Source organism: Heliangelus exortis, chromosome 5 (genome assembly GCF_036169615.1).
Source record: "Heliangelus exortis chromosome 5, bHelExo1.hap1, whole genome shotgun sequence".
In the NCBI taxonomy this organism is placed as follows: Eukaryota; Metazoa; Chordata; class Aves; order Apodiformes; family Trochilidae; genus Heliangelus; species Heliangelus exortis.
Genome location: NC_092426.1, coordinates 21,748,131 through 21,766,424, shown reverse-complemented (window position 1 = coordinate 21,766,424; position 18,294 = coordinate 21,748,131). Strand labels below are relative to the sequence as shown.

The window sequence follows — 18,294 nt, the reverse complement described above, 5'->3', positions numbered from 1 at the left end:
GCAGTGAAGCCATGACAGCAAGGGAAAATGGTAGCTCTTGTCCAAAGTCTTCCCCCCCTGCATTTTCCCTCCATGCTGCAGATGGTGGCTGCATGCTGAGCACCTGCAGACAAGGCACAAGTGTCAGAACAGACCAGATATAATGGCAGCAACAAGAGTGCTGAGCATGAGGTGTCTTCTCCTTCTGTGGAACATGTGAGTGCCCCAGCTGATGAAAGGGGCAGTGGGCTGGCCATGCCCCTGTCCACCTGCTGCCACCCAAACCCATGCTGGTATGGCACTGTGCAATCTAAGGATTAAAGAGACTTAGTTAATTCCTTCTCTGCCCTCCTGAACAGTGAATCCATGCCTTTGCTGTCCTCTGTCACTGGTACATGCCATCTCTCTTAATTAAACCAGTAGGTATTTTTCCCTGTGACAGTACAGAACTCCCAGCACAGGCAGAGAGAGCCGTGGAGAGGGACTTGAGGTGGGAGAGAAGGTTTGCTCAGGGGTAAAAAACATCTGAAATGCTATTCAAATGACTTAAAAGAGGGAGGACTCAAGAGACAGACACAGTGCTCTTCCCTGATGCAAAGCAGCTTCTCCCTCGCAGCTACATGGCTGTCAGAGGAATTCCTCCAGCTGACAGAAGGCTGAGGTGCTGACAGCACAAGTGGAGTTCAGAGAGGATTTAAAGCACAAGGAAAAGCAAACAAACAAATCTCCCTTCTCGTTCAAGTGTTTTCAGAGCCTTCAAGCATGAAGAGGCCCCAGGATGCATCAAGAAGTTGAGCACTGCAAATGTTTCCATGGCCTGAGGGTTTCCTGCACTGGTCCCCAATTCCCTCGGCTCCCCCTGCCTGGCTTGGCAACTCAGCTTCTTTCTGAGATGTTCTTGGATTTCTACAGGACTGTTCCTGAGGCTGTCATAAGTGTAAAAGAACCAGGACAGGAGCACAGACTTCTTCAAAATCATCTTCAGACTGCTTGAAGAAAGGGGAGGCAGATTTCTGGAGAAACTCAATGATCCCCAGAGAAAACAATAAAGCTGTTTTGTTTTGGGAAAAGACAAATTTATGTGACGTTTTTAACTTCTTGTGAGTTTTCTTACTGTTATATATAGCCCCTTCAAATTACAGTATTAACACTCATAATTCCCCTTGCCAAGTGTTGGCTTTACTTGTTCTGTGTCTCAGTTTACCTACAGGGAAAGAAACATGCCCTATCTCACAAATGCCTGTCCCCAACCCTGCACTCAGGGTTCAGGGCCTCATTCCCAAAGGAAAACCACATCAGCCTGGCCCAGGGATGGCTGTTTTGCATGTGTTTCTGTTGCACCATCAGTTTTGGTCCCAGCCTGCTGCACTAACAAACCCAAATTCCCTTTGGATGCTTGCTCATTTCTAATTCTACATCTGCAAGGCCTCATGAATATGCCATGCTGATCTAGCTGCTCACCTCAGAGACCAACTCCTCTTTCTTTCCCCGTGCCTCCAGGCTTAAAACCACAGACCAGGCAGACCATGACAGCTTCTCTTTTCCCCAGGCTGCCACAGCCACCCTCAGGTGGGGGCTGAAGTCACAAAAGTTCCCCACAGTCTTCTCAAGCAGCAGCCCCCTCTGGCCACAGAACAGCAGAGCTTGGTAGCAAAGCAAATCATGAAATGCAGTTGCATAACATGAAGTAAAATCAATGTGGGAGAGAATAATCTTGCCCCCAAAATACCAAAGGCAACAGATGCAGAGCTCGCTGGCTGCCACTGTGCCTGCAGGGTCAGCAGGGCAGCATTACCAGCCTTGAAAATTTTGCCTGGAAATTATCAAATGGCTTAAATTCACTTTCTCCAACTGGACTGGCTTTATTTGGTTGTTCTCACAGTTAGGAATCTTAAATAAAGATGTTCCATCTTACGCAACTTCACATTCTCATCTCAACCAACTCCTGCCCACTTCTCAGCTAGTTTCCTTCTCCACCTTGTAACCAAGTAGTTATTGTACCTAAAGCATTCCAAAGGATCAGCACACTGCCAAGGTCCAACTCAGCTGACCCAATACAGACGCCTTCATATGGGCAAGTAACCTAAGCTCCCTGTCTGGTCAATGGAGAAAACGGGATACTTCAGAACTACTTCATCCAAAAACACACAGCTGCAAGAAAGTAGGATGGCTTTGGATGAAATCTAGAGAGAAAACAATGACTGCAAGAATGGTAAATATGAGAAAAGCAATTTGAAGCACTTGTAACACTCGGTAGATCATACCTACTCAGATAAAACACGTTTTTATTTTCAGAGCATGCATTAAATGGGACAAAGTTAGAGATGGTTTGTTAGAAAACAACTCTAAAGTGTATGAAAACAACAATCCTTGAATATAAACCAGGAAGGTGTGGTAGGAGCAATGAAGATTTATTTCAGCATATGGAATTGGGAAGACTAATGTTGAACAACAGAGTACAGTTTGGGAAACCAAACAAAAACTGAGAAAAGAGGCATATGATATTTGAGGGCCAGAGAAAGCAACTTGCAATTAAAGTTTCTGTTTGGCTAGCAAAAATATTAAACAGCAGCTTGAAGACACAGTGCAAACTTTTTCAAGCCTCCTTCTTGTTGAGGAACATGTAACAGGATGATTGCTGGAATTTAGAAGCCTAGAAACACGGCAGGTTCAAAACAAATGTAAAATGAAAATAGTCACTGGTGTCCATCATGTGAGGACACTTACCTGCAGAAAGAAGCCATTCTTCCTTTTAGGACAATGAGAAGTTAAGTTTTACTTCAGATACTATCAGCATTTTCTGAACAATACTTTGTGCTTTTTCCTTAAAGTCATCTCCCTACACTCTAGCAACTCTTCTTTATCAGCTGACCTTCTTCTAGAAAGACAGCCCTGCTCAGACAATACCCAAAGGCCAACTTGTACTTTTTGAAACAATAAAAGATGTCAACAGACTTTGCAGTAACCACCTATTACCCTATTGTATCACCTTACACAGGCCATAGTCCAGTTTCTAGCTGTCCTGGCTTTACTTCAGCAACCCTTGGAATGTGTCCAAACATAGTGGCTGGCTTTGATCTGGGTATCAAAGTGTAGCCCCCCAAAAGAAGGCTGTATTTTCTTTTTCCCCATTTACTTCCTCCCCAAGGATGGCAACCCTTTGTTACACTGCACTCAAAAGTACAGGCCACCCTGTCACTACAGCCTGGTGTAGAGCCAGGTTCTGATTCAGAGCATTCCAGATTTCATACAGACTCTTCCACTTAGTTCACAGCAACGGCCTCATTTGTGTAAAGTTGTGCATCACTGTGGTGTTATAGACAAACTGCACACTCAATGTAAAAGTGACTTACAAAACAATATTGGGTTCCTGAATAAAATGTTTGATGTGTCAGATGAAGAGTTCATAGACAACTTACCAGAAGCTTGAGTAATATACCCATGAAACCTGACATGTCATATGTATTTATAATTGAACACATCTTCAGCATGGGAGAAATAAACCCAGTTCAACAGATACTATTTTATTCTCATCCAAATGTACCAGTTTCACTTCCTGCTGTTCTTGCCAGCACATCTTTTGGACTGCAGTAAAACCTGACCTCCTAAAACTGCAGTCCAGCAATTTATGTGCCAAAAGCTAATGTAGATCACCCTTGTCCCAAGTCAAACTCTGTAATGAGTCCATTTACAGTTTATGTTGCTACTTCAAGTGTGCACATGAGAGAGAGAGAAAAGGAGAAAAAAAATACCCGAAGATCTAGATGCAAAGAGAATGCTTGAAATAAGAGGTATTTATTACAAAACTAAATTCCAAATTCTACTTCATTTTACATGCTCTCCTGTACAAAATACATTTATAGCTCAAGGGAACATTCTCCCATCCACACCGTATGGTGCAGTAATTACACTTAAGTTAGAAGATATTTAGTTCATGGACAGATACACACACACACACACACACACACACACACACACAGAATTAGTAGGAAAGGTTCAGAATAAAGGACAGAGTTACAAAAGAACCCCTCTCACTGCTGATCCATACTCTTGTGCAGTCAGGGGCAAGTTCTCCAAGGATGGCTCTAAACAGAGCCCCTTGTAAAACACAATAAACAAAGTTTTAAGACCAATTATAAACTCAGCAGTAGTGGCTTCTGTGCTAGTATGCTCCCTACCTCAGGTATTATTTATGACAGTCATAGCCCTTGACATTCAAGTAAAGAGCGTAAGGGAGTTAAAAAGTAAAGCAGCTCACAATCAACCATGCAACCAAGGTCTTAATACTTCAAGGAAGACAGGCAATTTTCAGTCCTGACTGCTTGCAGCCCACAGCCCCTCAAGTGGGCAAGTATTCTGTGGAGGTGGTGCTCTTATCCTCAGCATTCCTTTCCCAGTAGAAAAGAGCCTTCTGTTTTTCCAATACCCCACACATTTTTGCTTTCATCACATTCACTTGCCAGTGTCTGGGGTCAAGGAAGAAAAAATAAAACTTACCTATATTCCCCAGCTGGCAGAGGCACAAGCACCACTAAGGAGATTTTCATATAGCCAGTAGGATCTTGAGAGGAGGAAACAGTGCCCAGATGGTACTTGTGCCCAGAGTGCCACCCCAGAGCGTAAGTCACACAGGCACAGCCTCTGGGGGGGAAGTGGCCAAGCATGGCAATGCAGAATTTCAAGTAAATGCCTGCGTTTCTGTGCTGACAGCTGGTTCGCTCTCAACTCCCTTGAAAATGATTCTCAGAGGGATACAGGAGGGAACTGTCTAATAACACAGTTGTTTACCTTTCTGTAACAAGGTTCCGGTTTTGCAACCTTGGAACAGGACTCTCCATTCAAATCCTCCTCAAAGTCACATCAGTGCCTCATAGCATAAGTAGCCCAGTTCCTGGAAATAGGCCAGTCCCAGCTGCTGAAATAGTCCCAGCTATGTGTGTATCCGTGTCCTGAAGTGGTTGTTAATAGAAACCTTTTAAGATGGATGGCTTGTCTAGAATGAAGCTAGATGAGGCTGGAGGGCTTCTATCTACCCTCCAAAGACTGAAGAGGTAAAAACAGTTTACACATAAAAAAGGATTTGAAGCAGGGAATGTGGCAGCCTGAAGCTTTTTGAGATTTGAATCCACAGATACAGTTTGATGAAATACTTTGCTAGTGATAAAAGGAGCCCTTTCAGGCAAAATTCAAAGAGAGCAGCTGCTCCAGAGAGCACCACTAGCTGTTTTTCACATGACTGGGGAAGAGGACTAAAACACTCCTCAAAATGAATCTGAACTCATTCCACAAGCAAAAATAAACTGAACTCAAGCAGCCCAAATTCTATTCAGAGAGCAAAGAGTGTCCTGCACCCTCACATCTGCACCACTCAGACATTTAAGTCGGTAAGGGACTCCCAATTACTGTATTTTAATGACCTCACAAAATACTGGTTATTACTATGTGCCACCTATGGCTTGACAGCCATAGGTTTTGTTTTGTGAAGCAAATACCGCAGGTCAAATTCTAACTAGAACAATGTTGCAGTATTTTTTTCCTGAAAGAAAACAGAGCAACATCAATTTACGCTTACTTGAAAACCCAGCTCTTAATGTCCACAAAGTGAAGAGGAAATGTCTGCCCTCTAAGTCCTCTAAATACTTTTTGATACTTTTCACTTCAGATTTTTAAAAATAAATAAATTCTGCTGCAGGTTGCTCCCTCTTGTGGAATAACCAGGGTTTTTCACTGTATGCCTCCATCCCTTTACCAGCACAAAAGGTTTACGAAACAGATGAGTCTCAGTGCCAATCACATGGTCTCAGAGGATTTCTGAAATGGCAGTCCTGAAGAAAAATATATCTTTGTCTGTGCCGAACAGAAGCTGGGGTTGTGTGCTGGACAGTGGGATGGGAGCATGACATTTGCCACTTTCATCTGGCCAATCCCCAAACTCAGCTGCCCCACCCAAAAGATTATTAACAATGAAGGATAGAGGGACTCTGGCCAAGGAAAACACTGGCTCATCTTCCTCAGGCAGCTCCTACAAAGCTGACCCCTTCATAGCAACTGAAGTTACCAAGGTTACTGAGCTGATCTTTGCTTTCTCACAGATTTAATCTGATGAACAAAGAGTGTTAGAAACTGTAATTCCAAAACACTCACAGGTTTCTTAGGTTTCTTTGTTGGTAGCATTAAGGGCAACTGTGTGATTCAATGTACTGGAAAAAAAATCTACACCTTAAATCACAGATTTATCAGCTCTTCTGATATCACCAAATCCTCCCCATGGCAACAGGACTACCTTAGGGAAAGCTCATATTGAGCATAGTATGGTATTAAGTCGATAACCTCACCAAGAGCAGAAGAGACTAAATCACATTGTACAAAGAGGCACTGCACTGTCTGTCTGCCACGCTGCCAAATTAACAGTTTGTGAACCCCTAGCTCAGCTTATACAGGTGGGAGCACTTCCTGCAATAGTAAATGGAAAAGCATCATCAAGCCCAGAAGCTAATTAGCACAATGACATCCCACCATTTATTACCAGCAGGTGATCAACTCAAAGCCTATAAAAAATATAGGTTCATACCTTCTCAGTGTCTATAGGAGTCAGCTTCTGGAGGGAGATCTGACACACTATGCCACAGCTTTACAAGAGCAAGCAGCTGTCCTACTGAACAGTGCCTTGGGTCTGAACATTGGTGTGGTATGGGAAATACACTAGAATTCAAGGTTTGGTATGAGAAAGGAATGCACAATTCATGTTTAAAGATGGACACAGCCACTGCTCACCCTGCACCTGTAACCTTGATGCAAGGCTGAGAAACAGAGCATGAACTCTGAAATTAAAGGCTTGAGTTCCCTGGAGAATACACAAGAGTTTTGCAAATATTACTTCTTGAGAGAGGAACACAGCTAGGGTCTAAGTGTCATTCATGTTGGATGCTACAAGGTAGCAACCTTGAACTGCAAGGAAAAATAGAAATTGGGTGAAGAATAGGAGATGGAATAAAAGGAATTCTTACAAAAAGCTCTTACAAAACTCTTACACAGGACAAAGGCACCTGATAAATAGTATTCCACTTTCTTGGAAGGAGTGGATTCAGCATCCAGCAGCTATCGACACTTAGCAGACAAAAGAATTTTTGCCTGGCCTTACAATTTCTTCAGTACAGTAATTTGATGGTCAGCAATCTATGAGAGAGAACTTGCTGGAATACTGTGCAGGGATACCATGGCACTGACAGCCAGTTTTGCAGATGATACATTCATTAACATGAAGCCTTCCCCGTAAAAGCCCAGGTACTAGCACTGGAATAGCTGGGATCAAAACATGAATGACAACTGTCTATAAAATTCCCAAGCTATCACTTCAGTCTCTAGTACACCCCCAAGAAGCTGGTCTTCACAGCATACTGGGGCAAGAAAATAAATTGTCTGCTATTTCCACTGTAATTTCCTTAGCAGTTTGAGACAGAACTGCAAAGAAGCTACAAAGTGCTGAGCTGGAACAGTCTGGCTTTGAGTGCAAGCCTGGTAGGTGATTGTTATAAATGACTAAAGGTGACCAGAAAGCAGGGCAGTATACAGGAATAAACAATCTCCATCTCTCTCTGCAGAGGGCTGGAGAGACAGGCAAGGCACGATGGCTCTGGGGTTTTCAAGCAGATCCCCTCCCTTTCAGCCAAACTCTAAAAACTCAGGGTCAGAACAAAAAATAACCACAGACAGCCAGGGCAGAGTAGAATGGAGGTCCACAAATACCTACATGAAGCTTTCAAAAACCTTACCATAAGAAAGGTTGTTAATCATGATAAAAGTCCTACTGACTCAGACACTGTCTGGCTCTCAGACTGCAATGGTGCTTAGATTACCAGAAGGAAGACACACACACTCAAACATGCAACTACACACAGCCTCCAGTTTGTACTGGTCTGACTGCTGCAATCCCACTGTTGTTTGACCGATATCTATTGCTCAAAAGAACTGAGATTTAAGCAGTTAATTGTCTAGAAATATAACCTAAGGATTAAAAAAATGAGTCTTTTTACGAGGACCTCTTCACAGTTGTCCTCTGCATCTTCCAATGCTGGCAGTGAAAAAAATTGCCAAAGCAACAGGGCTACCATACCCAGAGTTCTCCAGAGAGGGCATTTTACAGTCACCTGTCCAAAGCACCAGAATCAGCCTGACAGGCAGCACTTCTCACACTTCTCATCCATGTTCCCAGGCTCCCTTTGCTGGCTCTAGAATTCCCAGGAGTCCATCCACCGGAGCCCTGCCATGGGGCTATTGGGGTCAGAGGCCATTGGTCCTATCATTCCATAGGACAGAGGATGGAAGAGGTAGAAGCTGTGGAAAGAAACAAAAACCCATCAGGGACCACACCATTTTCTGTCTCAAGAACATTGTAGCAGAATTGTCAACAGGGATGTCCTAAGTGACCTTTGGTTTTGGGCTGCTCTGAGCTGGGCTGGGGACCTTCTAATCTCTGCACAACATGGTATTTACATAGTACACAGTGTTAGCAAAGGTGGTATCTTCTCTCTGAAAGCAACAGCTTTGGAGAAAAGCCATCTGAGAAAACATACAGCAATGAAGTTTGGATTCAAGGGATTGTAGCACCATCTTACATGGGGACTAGAATCACTGAGCAGTAAGTTCAGAGAAGAACAGTGTTCCCACCGAGTGCTGGGAAAGAAGAAAGATTCCCTGCAATGGAAATATTTTATAAAGCATTACTATCAGGACATAGTTGCTGAATCTAATGAAATTTGAGGGTTTAAGATTTGGCTTGATGATATCTGACAAGTTCAGAACAGGAGAGAGACGGAGACAAAGGTTAAGAATATTTAACAGGCACTAAGATTTTCATTGAGACAGTGACTATCACACATTCACAAGAAGTTCAGCTTTCAACACTTACCTGTACACAATGAGCAGAACCAGTGCCAGGAATCCCCCTCCATATACTTTTCTAGATATAGTGCTGGGTGAGAAGAACCCAGCACAGAACTTCAGTAGTGTGTCCCAGGTGATTCCTAGCAGAAGGAAGAGGTAGAAGTCAGGACCAATGCAGAGGCTAAAGAAAAGACATGATACATTCAGCCACAGACTGGGCTGACAACACTCTATTAACACCAGAAGACCTTGGTGATTTTTAAATTAATTTACTTAGGTGACATTCAGACCTATAGCGATTGTTTTGTATCAGCAGAAGGTTCTATCTTTCTACCTTTCATTTCAAATAACTGCAAAAGAGATCTGGGCCCCAGCATGCTAAGTTGGTACAAAATCACAAAAAGCACCAAGACTGAATAAACAGACATGACAGAAAAGCAGGGGCAGCAAACAAAGGAAAGTAACTTTTTTAAAAGCATATGTAAGAATAGTGACACAGCAGAAAATAGGAATCACATCTCTAAATATACATGTCCTGAGTGCCAGACATGACTGCCTTTTCAGGGTGGTAACAAATAAAGACAATTTGGCAATGCAAGCTTCTTTGTGAAAAACATTTTGAATTAGTCAGTGTTTTCAAGCACTTTGCATAAGCAAGCAAAAACCCTACTATATATACATACATACATACATACTGTTTAGTCTGAAAACATTTCATTTAACAGAAACATTTTCTCCTAGACTCTAATATCTACCTGTCAACATGCTTGAAAAAAGCATGGCAGGAAAGTAGTGGTGAAAATAGAGAACTCGGCCCATCATAAAAAAAGGGAGGTAATGAAGGAGCCAGCCCAGCATGATCTGTCCGCCGCCATGTAGCACAACTCTGGACAGTTCTGGAACACAAATAAACATACTTCAGCAGAGAAAAACTCATCTACAGTTCCTCTTTTGCAATTTACTTATCACAGTAAGTAAACTCAAAAGGATGATCTTTGCAGGATATCAGGTACTGGTCTGAAACTGCTCCAAGCTTCTGCACCACCTCAGCTGCATTCTTTATAACCATACAAACACTGTTCAGAGGAACAGTTATCAGAAAAGATATGCAAAGGCCTAAGTCTCAAGAGACAGGCAGGAGGCTGACCATGCTCTATGTTAAGACTGAACTTGCAGTTTATTGGGATGTACATTAGACTGATTATGTCATCCCAGCTTCTGATGCTTTTTATTCTCTCTGCAATAAGACCGTCAAGATGATCACTTTGCCAGCCCTTCCTGGCAAGAAATGTTTCCTAGCTTTTGGAGCCTCGGGGACTGAAAAATCTTGTGTCTGCATGCAGCTTAGCTAATAACTTACTGTGTAGCTGTAAATGAACAGTTTCACATCACATTTTAGAATTCCCTTCCCACACAAGATCCATAAAATGAAGCAAACTGGAATGGTCAAAGTATGACTTACTAGGGTCTGTGAAAAGCTCTGTAATCTTGGCATTTGACATAATAAAGGATCATCGCATCTCTTGCATTTGTTGCTTGCTTTTCATAAATATCAGGATTCATTTCCCATTTCAAACCACTGTACCTGCTACAGTAGTACAGAGCACATGCAGAGCTGGACACAGCACATTGATCAGCTGTCTGCCTCCCTTACAGACAACACAGGTAGATCCTCGCAGTATTTTTTTTTTTTTTAAGATCTGTCCACTATTAAACTATTTGAGATATGAAGCATCCACTCTTTCCCTTGTGGATGTTGCTCAATAACTTAAGTTCAGTTTCCCACCCTTGGCACACAAAGTCCTTGGCACACTTTTAAGGTGCCTGCAAAAGGCATTTGTGAAAGGAAGCCTGTTATCAATAACATATGTGGGGTAAGTATCTGCACTAGAAAAAACACCTTGGAAGTCTGCAATGCTGAATAAGCTAAAATCCAAGGGAGCAGTGGATCTCTGCATCAGGAACATTTCCCTGACATCCATTTTATCACATTCTCCTACTACCATGGCCAGATCAAAACACTGTCTTTCTAACAGATATGCATCTGGTAATTTCTGAGCTGTAGTTATCAACACAACTGACAGCAGTTGTGGCCAGCATCTTGGCTCTTGGGCAGTTCATAACCAACCCCCGTGCTAGGCTGGATGATCACCTCCAGAGCAGAACTGGCATGTGAGCTACTGACTAATTCAAATCTTTGTCTTCTGCAAGGAAAAAAGGCAGAAAAAGTCTGCTAACACTCATATGTTTGGATCACCTTATGATCCCAATTTATACCCAGTCCAGCTCTGTACTCTCCAGCAAAAGAGTGGTTAGACTTTTGAAGAGCCACTGATCACACCTTCTGCCTGTGAGTCACCTTCACTGCTGTTCTCCTTGGTTAAGCAGGTGTCTCAGGGCCCTTGCTGAGTTGAGGATTTCTGACCAAGCCTTACAGGCTTAGGAAAGTCAGCAATGCATCGGGAATGCTCTGCCATGCAGAAAGTGAGATTTATTCATCAGAGTGATTATTTCCAGAGCATGGAACCCTTTGTTAACAATCACATTGTTCAGTGCAACACTTTCAAATTACTGTATAGCTTAGTGTTTTGTAAACACAGCTGCCTTGAGTGTATTTTGTTCCACCAGCAGCATTTTAAAGCAACAATAAAAAAACCCACTTTTTTTAATACACGAGTCCCACGATGAGCTTTCCTGTATGTTATAATGGATGTTACAATATACATAGTGAATTGACAGGCAGACTGACCTCACCTTTGTGTTCAGATGTCAGTTGGACACCTCTCTTCAGGGTCACTGCTGTGGAAACTGCTATCAGGAGATATAATCCAATAGTCACCAGATTTAGCCACCAAATCACCTACATAGGAAAAAAAGAAAGATTTGTGACTTTAGGCTGGACATAGAAATGCAACTATGAGAGGAAATTAAAAGCTACATGCAGGCTTAAGAGTACAACGAGAAAGACAGTCCAGAGGAAGGAGGAGGTAGAGAATATGTCACTGGTAGAAGAATAAGTAAATTAAAATTTGCTCAGGACATTAGCTTGGAATCTCCCACTCCGACTTACTGGGTTTCCCAGCAGATAGACCCGATAATCAGTCTCATTGACACCAGAAAAACGCAGGCCCTGAGGAAAGAGACCAGAAGTGAGTTTAATGGGCGTGCATCAATCCAGACTGTGCTTGTTATGCATGGCAGCAAAGGTGACACAAATTCCAGCAGCTCAGGTGTTATAAAACAAAGCTGACATAATTTCCAATGCAATTAAGGTGCTGTGCTTCTTGAAGTAAGAGCACTTGAAAACAGAAAGGAAAGTGGATTGATCAATATACCTGATAGTTGATGGGCCAGTGCCAAGGCTTGGATGTAACTTCATTGTCCTTTGGTTTGAGGCCACTGTTACCCTATAGATAAGTAAAAATAAACTTAAGTGAGTAGGCAGTTATGCTGCAAAGTCTGCCCAGAAATGTCTGGGTATGCAAACAGACATGAATACTCTTCCTGAGTAAAGGCTGTTTTCTGACTACATAAACACATCATCTTCTTCAGATGGCCACAATGAGGACAGTGAATGTTTTAATACTACTGCACAAGTGAAAATATTCTTTGGGTGCCATTAAAGGCAATATTCTTTCCTTTCTCTTCTTCAGCTTTTCTGTCACTGAGGATACATGTTGCATAAGCACAATCTTTATTCATTAGTAGACTACTTCAACAGGTTTCCCTTCACTCTGAAATAAAAGCCTCAAACAGATTATTTCCATGGAAACTCATGCAGGTGCTTCTTTACCTGACACTGCAATATCACTGGTTGCCATGGAAATGCTTACCATTAATAATAATTTGTCTGACTACCTTTATTAAAAACCCTGAGAAGAGATTTACAAACAGTAGCAAACAAAACCCTAGACTCTTTCTCAAATTAGTAACTTAACATGCTTCAGACAAAGCACTGAGGAGACAGAAGGGCTGTAGCACAAAGAACAATCATGAGGAAAGAACACAACAGTAGTATACCTTGATTGTACTAAATCCAGCTCTTTTTTATGTATATATATATATTCAGGGATATATAGGGAAGAGGAAAGCAGAAAACACAGCACCTCGATGAAACTTCTAAAAAAAAGTAGATGTTTTCCATTTTTGATCCAAACATTTATTGTTCTAAATATCTGTTTAGCTAGTTTTCATTACTCTGACCACAGTAACATCCTCCTGCTCCATAAATACTCGTTTGACTTTTAAAACTTCCAGTAGTGTAAGGAAAATTTTCAACTCTGCTTTAAAGAATGGCATTTTAGCAATGTATGGTTTACATAATTAGGCTGTGAATAGATCACACCAACAGCAGAGACTGGCATCAAGCTCAAAGCTTCCAAATTTTTTTAAAATTTAGCTGCAAGATCAGCTTCTTTTTCTAAGTATAAATTCAAGTAGGTTGCTGGGGCATGTAAATTCTGCCCTAGCTTGCACCCATCACCAGATATCTCAGGAAATGCTATTACTATTTCATGCAGACAAAGGAGGAAGAAAATTATAACCTAGAGTTAATTATATCCTACCCGGATCATAACCATGTGTGATTCTAGAAGAATTTCTGCAAAAGAGGGCTTCAAAACATCCAGGCTGATATTGGGCACTTTAGAAAAAGAGAGAAAAATTGATTAGAAATCTATATAGCTTACTTTTATTTGCTTCTTTCATAATAAACTAAACTCTCTCCTCTTTTGACAGATCTGCTTCTAGCACCTCTTTTAATCCCCTATGCAATTCATTCATATTCTAAACACAGAGGCTTGTGGTCAAAAGCATCCCCCAGAAAATTTGACAATTGATGTATTCCTAGATTTCCTCCTTTACTTCCAGGAGGAATAGTAATAGATAAAAGTCCATGAAATAAACTGGTTAGTATTTCTAGCAGAAATTGGAGGTGTTGTTCATAGGCTTCTGTTTATCTCTTGATGAGCCAGGAATGTGGGAATGTAAAATGCATTACAACAGAAGAGGAAATTCCACAAAATCAGCAGCCCAGGAATGCTCTCCTTTGGTTTGCACACAGCTGCTCTGAAAGGATGAAGAACACTAAGCTTTTTAATAACTCAGAATTAAGCCCAAGTCATCTGCAATTCATGGGATGAAAACTGTATCACATAATTCAGGCCAAATGAGGCTGGTACACATATCTAACTCCTGGATGAGGCTGCAAAGCCCTTCTGTCATTATTGGCAAATTTAGTTCTATGTCACACTTCATTTATTTCTCAATGGTACTGCAATGTTATTATATAGCATGTCCCTGGTAAAAGAAGGAAAAAACCACATTAAAATAGGGTGGATCCTAGCTTTTTTTAAAAAAATCATTGTAGTATATATGGCATACACATGTCAATAACAATAATCCAAATTAAACCAATAACACTAAAAATAACTGTACTCAGTGCCTATAAAACTTTACACTTCTCTTACTCATTAAGAGCTCAAAATTCTTTAAAGTCTTTATACTTCCACTACACTTGAAACATTATTGCAAGCTTACAGTACAAGCAGTGAAGTAGAAAAAGGCTATGCATCTCTGAACAAGTTCAACAAGCTTGCACTTGAGCTGGGAAAGAACACAAATTTCAAACACTGCATAACAGTTTTTGCCATCTGATAGATCATCCCTTCCTTTAATAGCAAGACAAGATGCATTCTCAAAGTAAAAGGAAATAAACGACTTACACCTAGGGTTAATGTGATCTTCAAAGTTCCAGAGAGAATTGGGAGTGTCCTTCAGGTATGGTGTGCAGGTGACTTCCACTTGTTCCCAGCCCCTGAAGAACAGTAGAACAGTTAGCCACCACTTGACAAAATATAATTCAATATTTCCAGTTCATGTCTGATTTTTTTCCTATTCAACTTTACACTTCCCCCATAACCAAACCTCATCACTCAAACCCAGCAGCTGCATTCTTACACACTCTTACACACCCTAACCACCACTATAGAAGGTGAAACAGATTTGCAAGGCAGCCAACAGCAAAATTCTACTGAATATTTGAACCATGCTTCTAACTTTGGGCATCTAAACTAAAAAAACTAGCTCCATACATAACCAGTGGGATTTCTGAAGATGATGCACACTGACAACTAGAAACTATTTCAAATCAACACTCAGTCTTTCTAGAAGAAAATCACTGTTGCTAATTTAAGTCTTAAATAACGTTGTCTACAGCAATGGTTTTACAGAAGCAAAAGGAGGACTTCAAATGATCCCACCAACTACTCTTTTAGTCTGTCACCCTTTTTCTAGCTGGTCACATCAAACAGTTTGGGAGAGAGTGCATCAAAACCCTGCAGTAATGTGACAGATTAATAAGGAGTTTTGTATCAGTCACCACTTAGCAGACTTAACTCCACTGATTAATTAATTCATTAATTAAATACCACTTTATTCTCTGAAGGACAGTGATTACTCCCCCTTGAATTCCTAAAAATATATAAAAATCCAGTATAATCTATCCATCCTTATTTTCACTTAACAACTATTTTACCTCTCAGCTCTTCATATCATCAATATTTTGTGGCAATAACTTGCATTCACACCATCAGCTTGTGCTTGTGATTTACTTACATTTTTCAACCCAACATCATCATTTACCTACGAGCACACTTTCACTGGTAGAGGCAACATGGCATTTGAATTCCTGACCAGGCAGTCACCAGAGGCAGCTGACTGCACTCACTATGATTCAGCATCCACAGGATTCCTTGGAAGCCCCTTTAACTACAACACAGCAAAGGAAAACCTAAACTGGCAGTAACAGAGGCTGCTCTGGAAAGAAGCTGCTGCTTCAGGATCCATGTTAGCATCCCATACAGTTTGCAGACACAACAGCTTGCTTGGCTTTAGTCTGGATATCTCTGCATATCCCTCACCTTAATGAAGAATATATATAATCCAAGGACATACTAAATCATGACTCTTACTAATAGCAGCTTGTTACTGTTGCCCTCAATTCAAATGCCACATGTAAAAATGGCAAAGGTCTTCCAACCACAAAATAAATTAATATCAATAGAAGAAATCTGGACGATTATGGTACGGAACTTCACGAACTGTCCTAGTTTCCATCAATTTTTGTAAACCCCAAGGATAGAATGAGCTTTGGAGAACATGTCTGTCATCCTCTCCTGGACTTACCAGATGATGAAATCTATGCCCATGCCACTTTTGGATCTCTTAGTAAGCTATTTTATTTTCAGAGCTGAATACTTCCAGTCTACATAACCCTAACCCAGATATTCTCCTTTGGTTATATTTTTAGTACCTGCTAGTTACTTTTTTGTTCTTTTAAAGACAAAGAAATTGAGAAAACATTACTGCTCAGTCTGAAAGTATGTTTTTTGCAAAGGAGCATGTCAGTTCAAGGCCTTGTAGGGCTGGTGGAGGATTAAAAGTTATTTACCATTTTGGCAGAGTCTTTCCAGAAGAGCCCAATATACACCCTGTAGCCACGTGGGTTAGCCGGACCTGGCTTCGCAAGACTTTGATAAGCTTCCCAGCCTTTCTGCCTACCACTTCAATCCGCCAGAAATCATTGGAATCTCCTGTTCCATTCTGTTATGCAAACATATAATAGGAGGATAAAAAAATAAGGTAAAAAAATAAGGAGGAAAAAACCCCAAAACCCACTAGAAGACATAGAGGACTGAAGTACTGCAAACAGAAACTTCTGAAACTCTAACGATGGCAAAGCTGAACAAAGGAACTCAAGCTACCGTCACTCAGACTTCACAGAAGAGATTTCCCATCACAAGACCTGAGCAACTACCCACAAATACATCTTCATCTTGCCAACCTTACTTTTTTTTGCTTCCAATTCATACTTGACTGTGGCTCAGAGTTACGTTTTAGATGAGGGTAACTTGGCAGCTTCACAAAAGGGGTTTAGGCAACCGCCCCTTGCATTTGGAAATTCAGCTCTCAAAGCAGATTTCATTTTCATGATTCAAAATTCTGTCATCGTTCTGTCAAAAAAGGCACTTGTCTATGTGACAAGGCCAAATACATAAAATAATACTTGTCAGAGCAACTTTAAGGTTGCTCAGTTTGGCATTTCTGGAGTTGAATGCTGCCAAAGCTAGACTGGCAATAGATTCTTAAGTTATTTTCTTATTTGTGTTCACATTACATAGACCTCAAAGGAGAGATAAGCCATTTCACTCTAAATCAGTTTTTCCGCCGGAACGACAGATGCACATCTACCACCTTAGCTAGCAAACTGAAAAAGCAAGAATAAATCCCCTTGGCATGGTATGGACTCTCCCTAAAAGAAGGAGCTTTTGTTTTATCTTGCTGTTCACTTACTATTCCATAGCCAGTGACCTGAAAATGCTTCCTTGTTAGGGGAGCTTCATGCTGGTGACTGTGAAGATTTCTAGAAGTTCTGAAATGAAATTAAAAGTCAAGCCTTGCTTTGCTTATATGTCTCACTTAATTGTGGTAAGAAGTTCAGTGTGAGCCATTCGGAGACACTTTGACCATGGAATTCCAACAGCAATGGGAGCCATAGAGTGAAACAGCATCTTCCCACCCCAAGCTTATGCCACATTGGGCAGTGCTGGAAAAAGGGGACAGCACAAATACATCCATCCCGCGAGCTACAATGTATCACTTCCAAGTGGAAACGATATTGTTGGGTTTGTTTTTGTCATTTTGTTTTGGTTTAAAATGGAAAGTAAAGGTGGGATTGACAGTTCTGGCTCTTGCAAGAAGCAAAGCAAGATCCCCACTTCTCTTGATTATCAGTTTGGCTTCTGAGGGGAAAGATTACACGGGGGGGGGCGTACCAGTGGCGCCCCATTACACGTGGTGCAGAGAAACAGCATCTCCTCCTGGCAGCGACTCCTGGGGCAACCACAACAACCTCGCCCACCCTGCTCCGGCCTTACTCGTACTCCCACCGCCCCATTAGCACCGCCCCTGCCCCGCCCTCGCACGGCAGCGGCATGCCGGACCCGAACCGACCCGGCCCGAACCGACCCGGCCCGGCCCACAGCCCCCCAGCGCCCCCTGCCGGACTTCTGCGGCAGCGCCGCCTCCCACTCGGAGGCCGCACCCCGGGCGAGCGGGAAGCGCCTCCTCAGTTCATCGCCTTCACTATCCCGTATTTGGTAGCAAAACGCAAAATTCAAGGCTCTTTGTTGTTTTCTTCTTTTTTTTTTTTCTTTTTTTTCTTTGTTTTTTAGCAATTATAAAATAACTTCGGAAATCTAAGCGGTGATTTCTGAACACACAACACTGCATGCACTCTGACTTGATTTCCAGGCTCACAAGTTCAGAGCTACTGCTGAGAAATCAAAGCTGAGAGCATCAGCACATCAGCTGAGATGCACAGAGCATCCTGGCGTGGTGGGTGACATAACACTAGATGAAGATTATATGTCA

At 41.7% G+C, this 18,294-nt stretch overlaps 1 protein-coding gene across 5 annotated transcripts in view; it reads right to left on the bottom strand.

The window, feature by feature from the left end:
- Positions 1-3,753: 3,753 nt before the first annotated feature.
- POMT2 (protein O-mannosyltransferase 2) overlaps positions 3,754-18,294 on the bottom strand; it is a 29,681-nt gene continuing 15,140 nt past the window's right edge. For 4 of the 5 annotated variants that reach the window (XM_071745889.1, XM_071745891.1, XM_071745893.1 and 1 more), the window contains exons 12-21: positions 17,215-17,293; positions 16,313-16,464; positions 14,586-14,677; positions 13,428-13,504; positions 12,198-12,269; positions 11,933-11,992; positions 11,617-11,722; positions 9,618-9,758; positions 8,888-9,002; positions 3,754-8,313 (exon numbers count right to left, since the gene is read on the bottom strand). In XM_071745889.1, coding sequence (XP_071601990.1) covers positions 8,208-8,313; positions 8,888-9,002; positions 9,618-9,758; positions 11,617-11,722; positions 11,933-11,992; positions 12,198-12,269; positions 13,428-13,504; positions 14,586-14,677; positions 16,313-16,464; positions 17,215-17,293 — 1,000 coding nt within the window. In that variant the 3' untranslated portion in view covers positions 3,754-8,207. Of the gene's footprint in view, positions 8,314-8,887; positions 9,003-9,617; positions 9,759-11,611; positions 11,723-11,932; positions 11,993-12,197; positions 12,270-13,427; positions 13,505-14,585; positions 14,678-16,312; positions 16,465-17,214; positions 17,294-18,294 lie in introns of those variants that run through there. The other variant, XR_011726279.1, reaches the window with a different exon arrangement.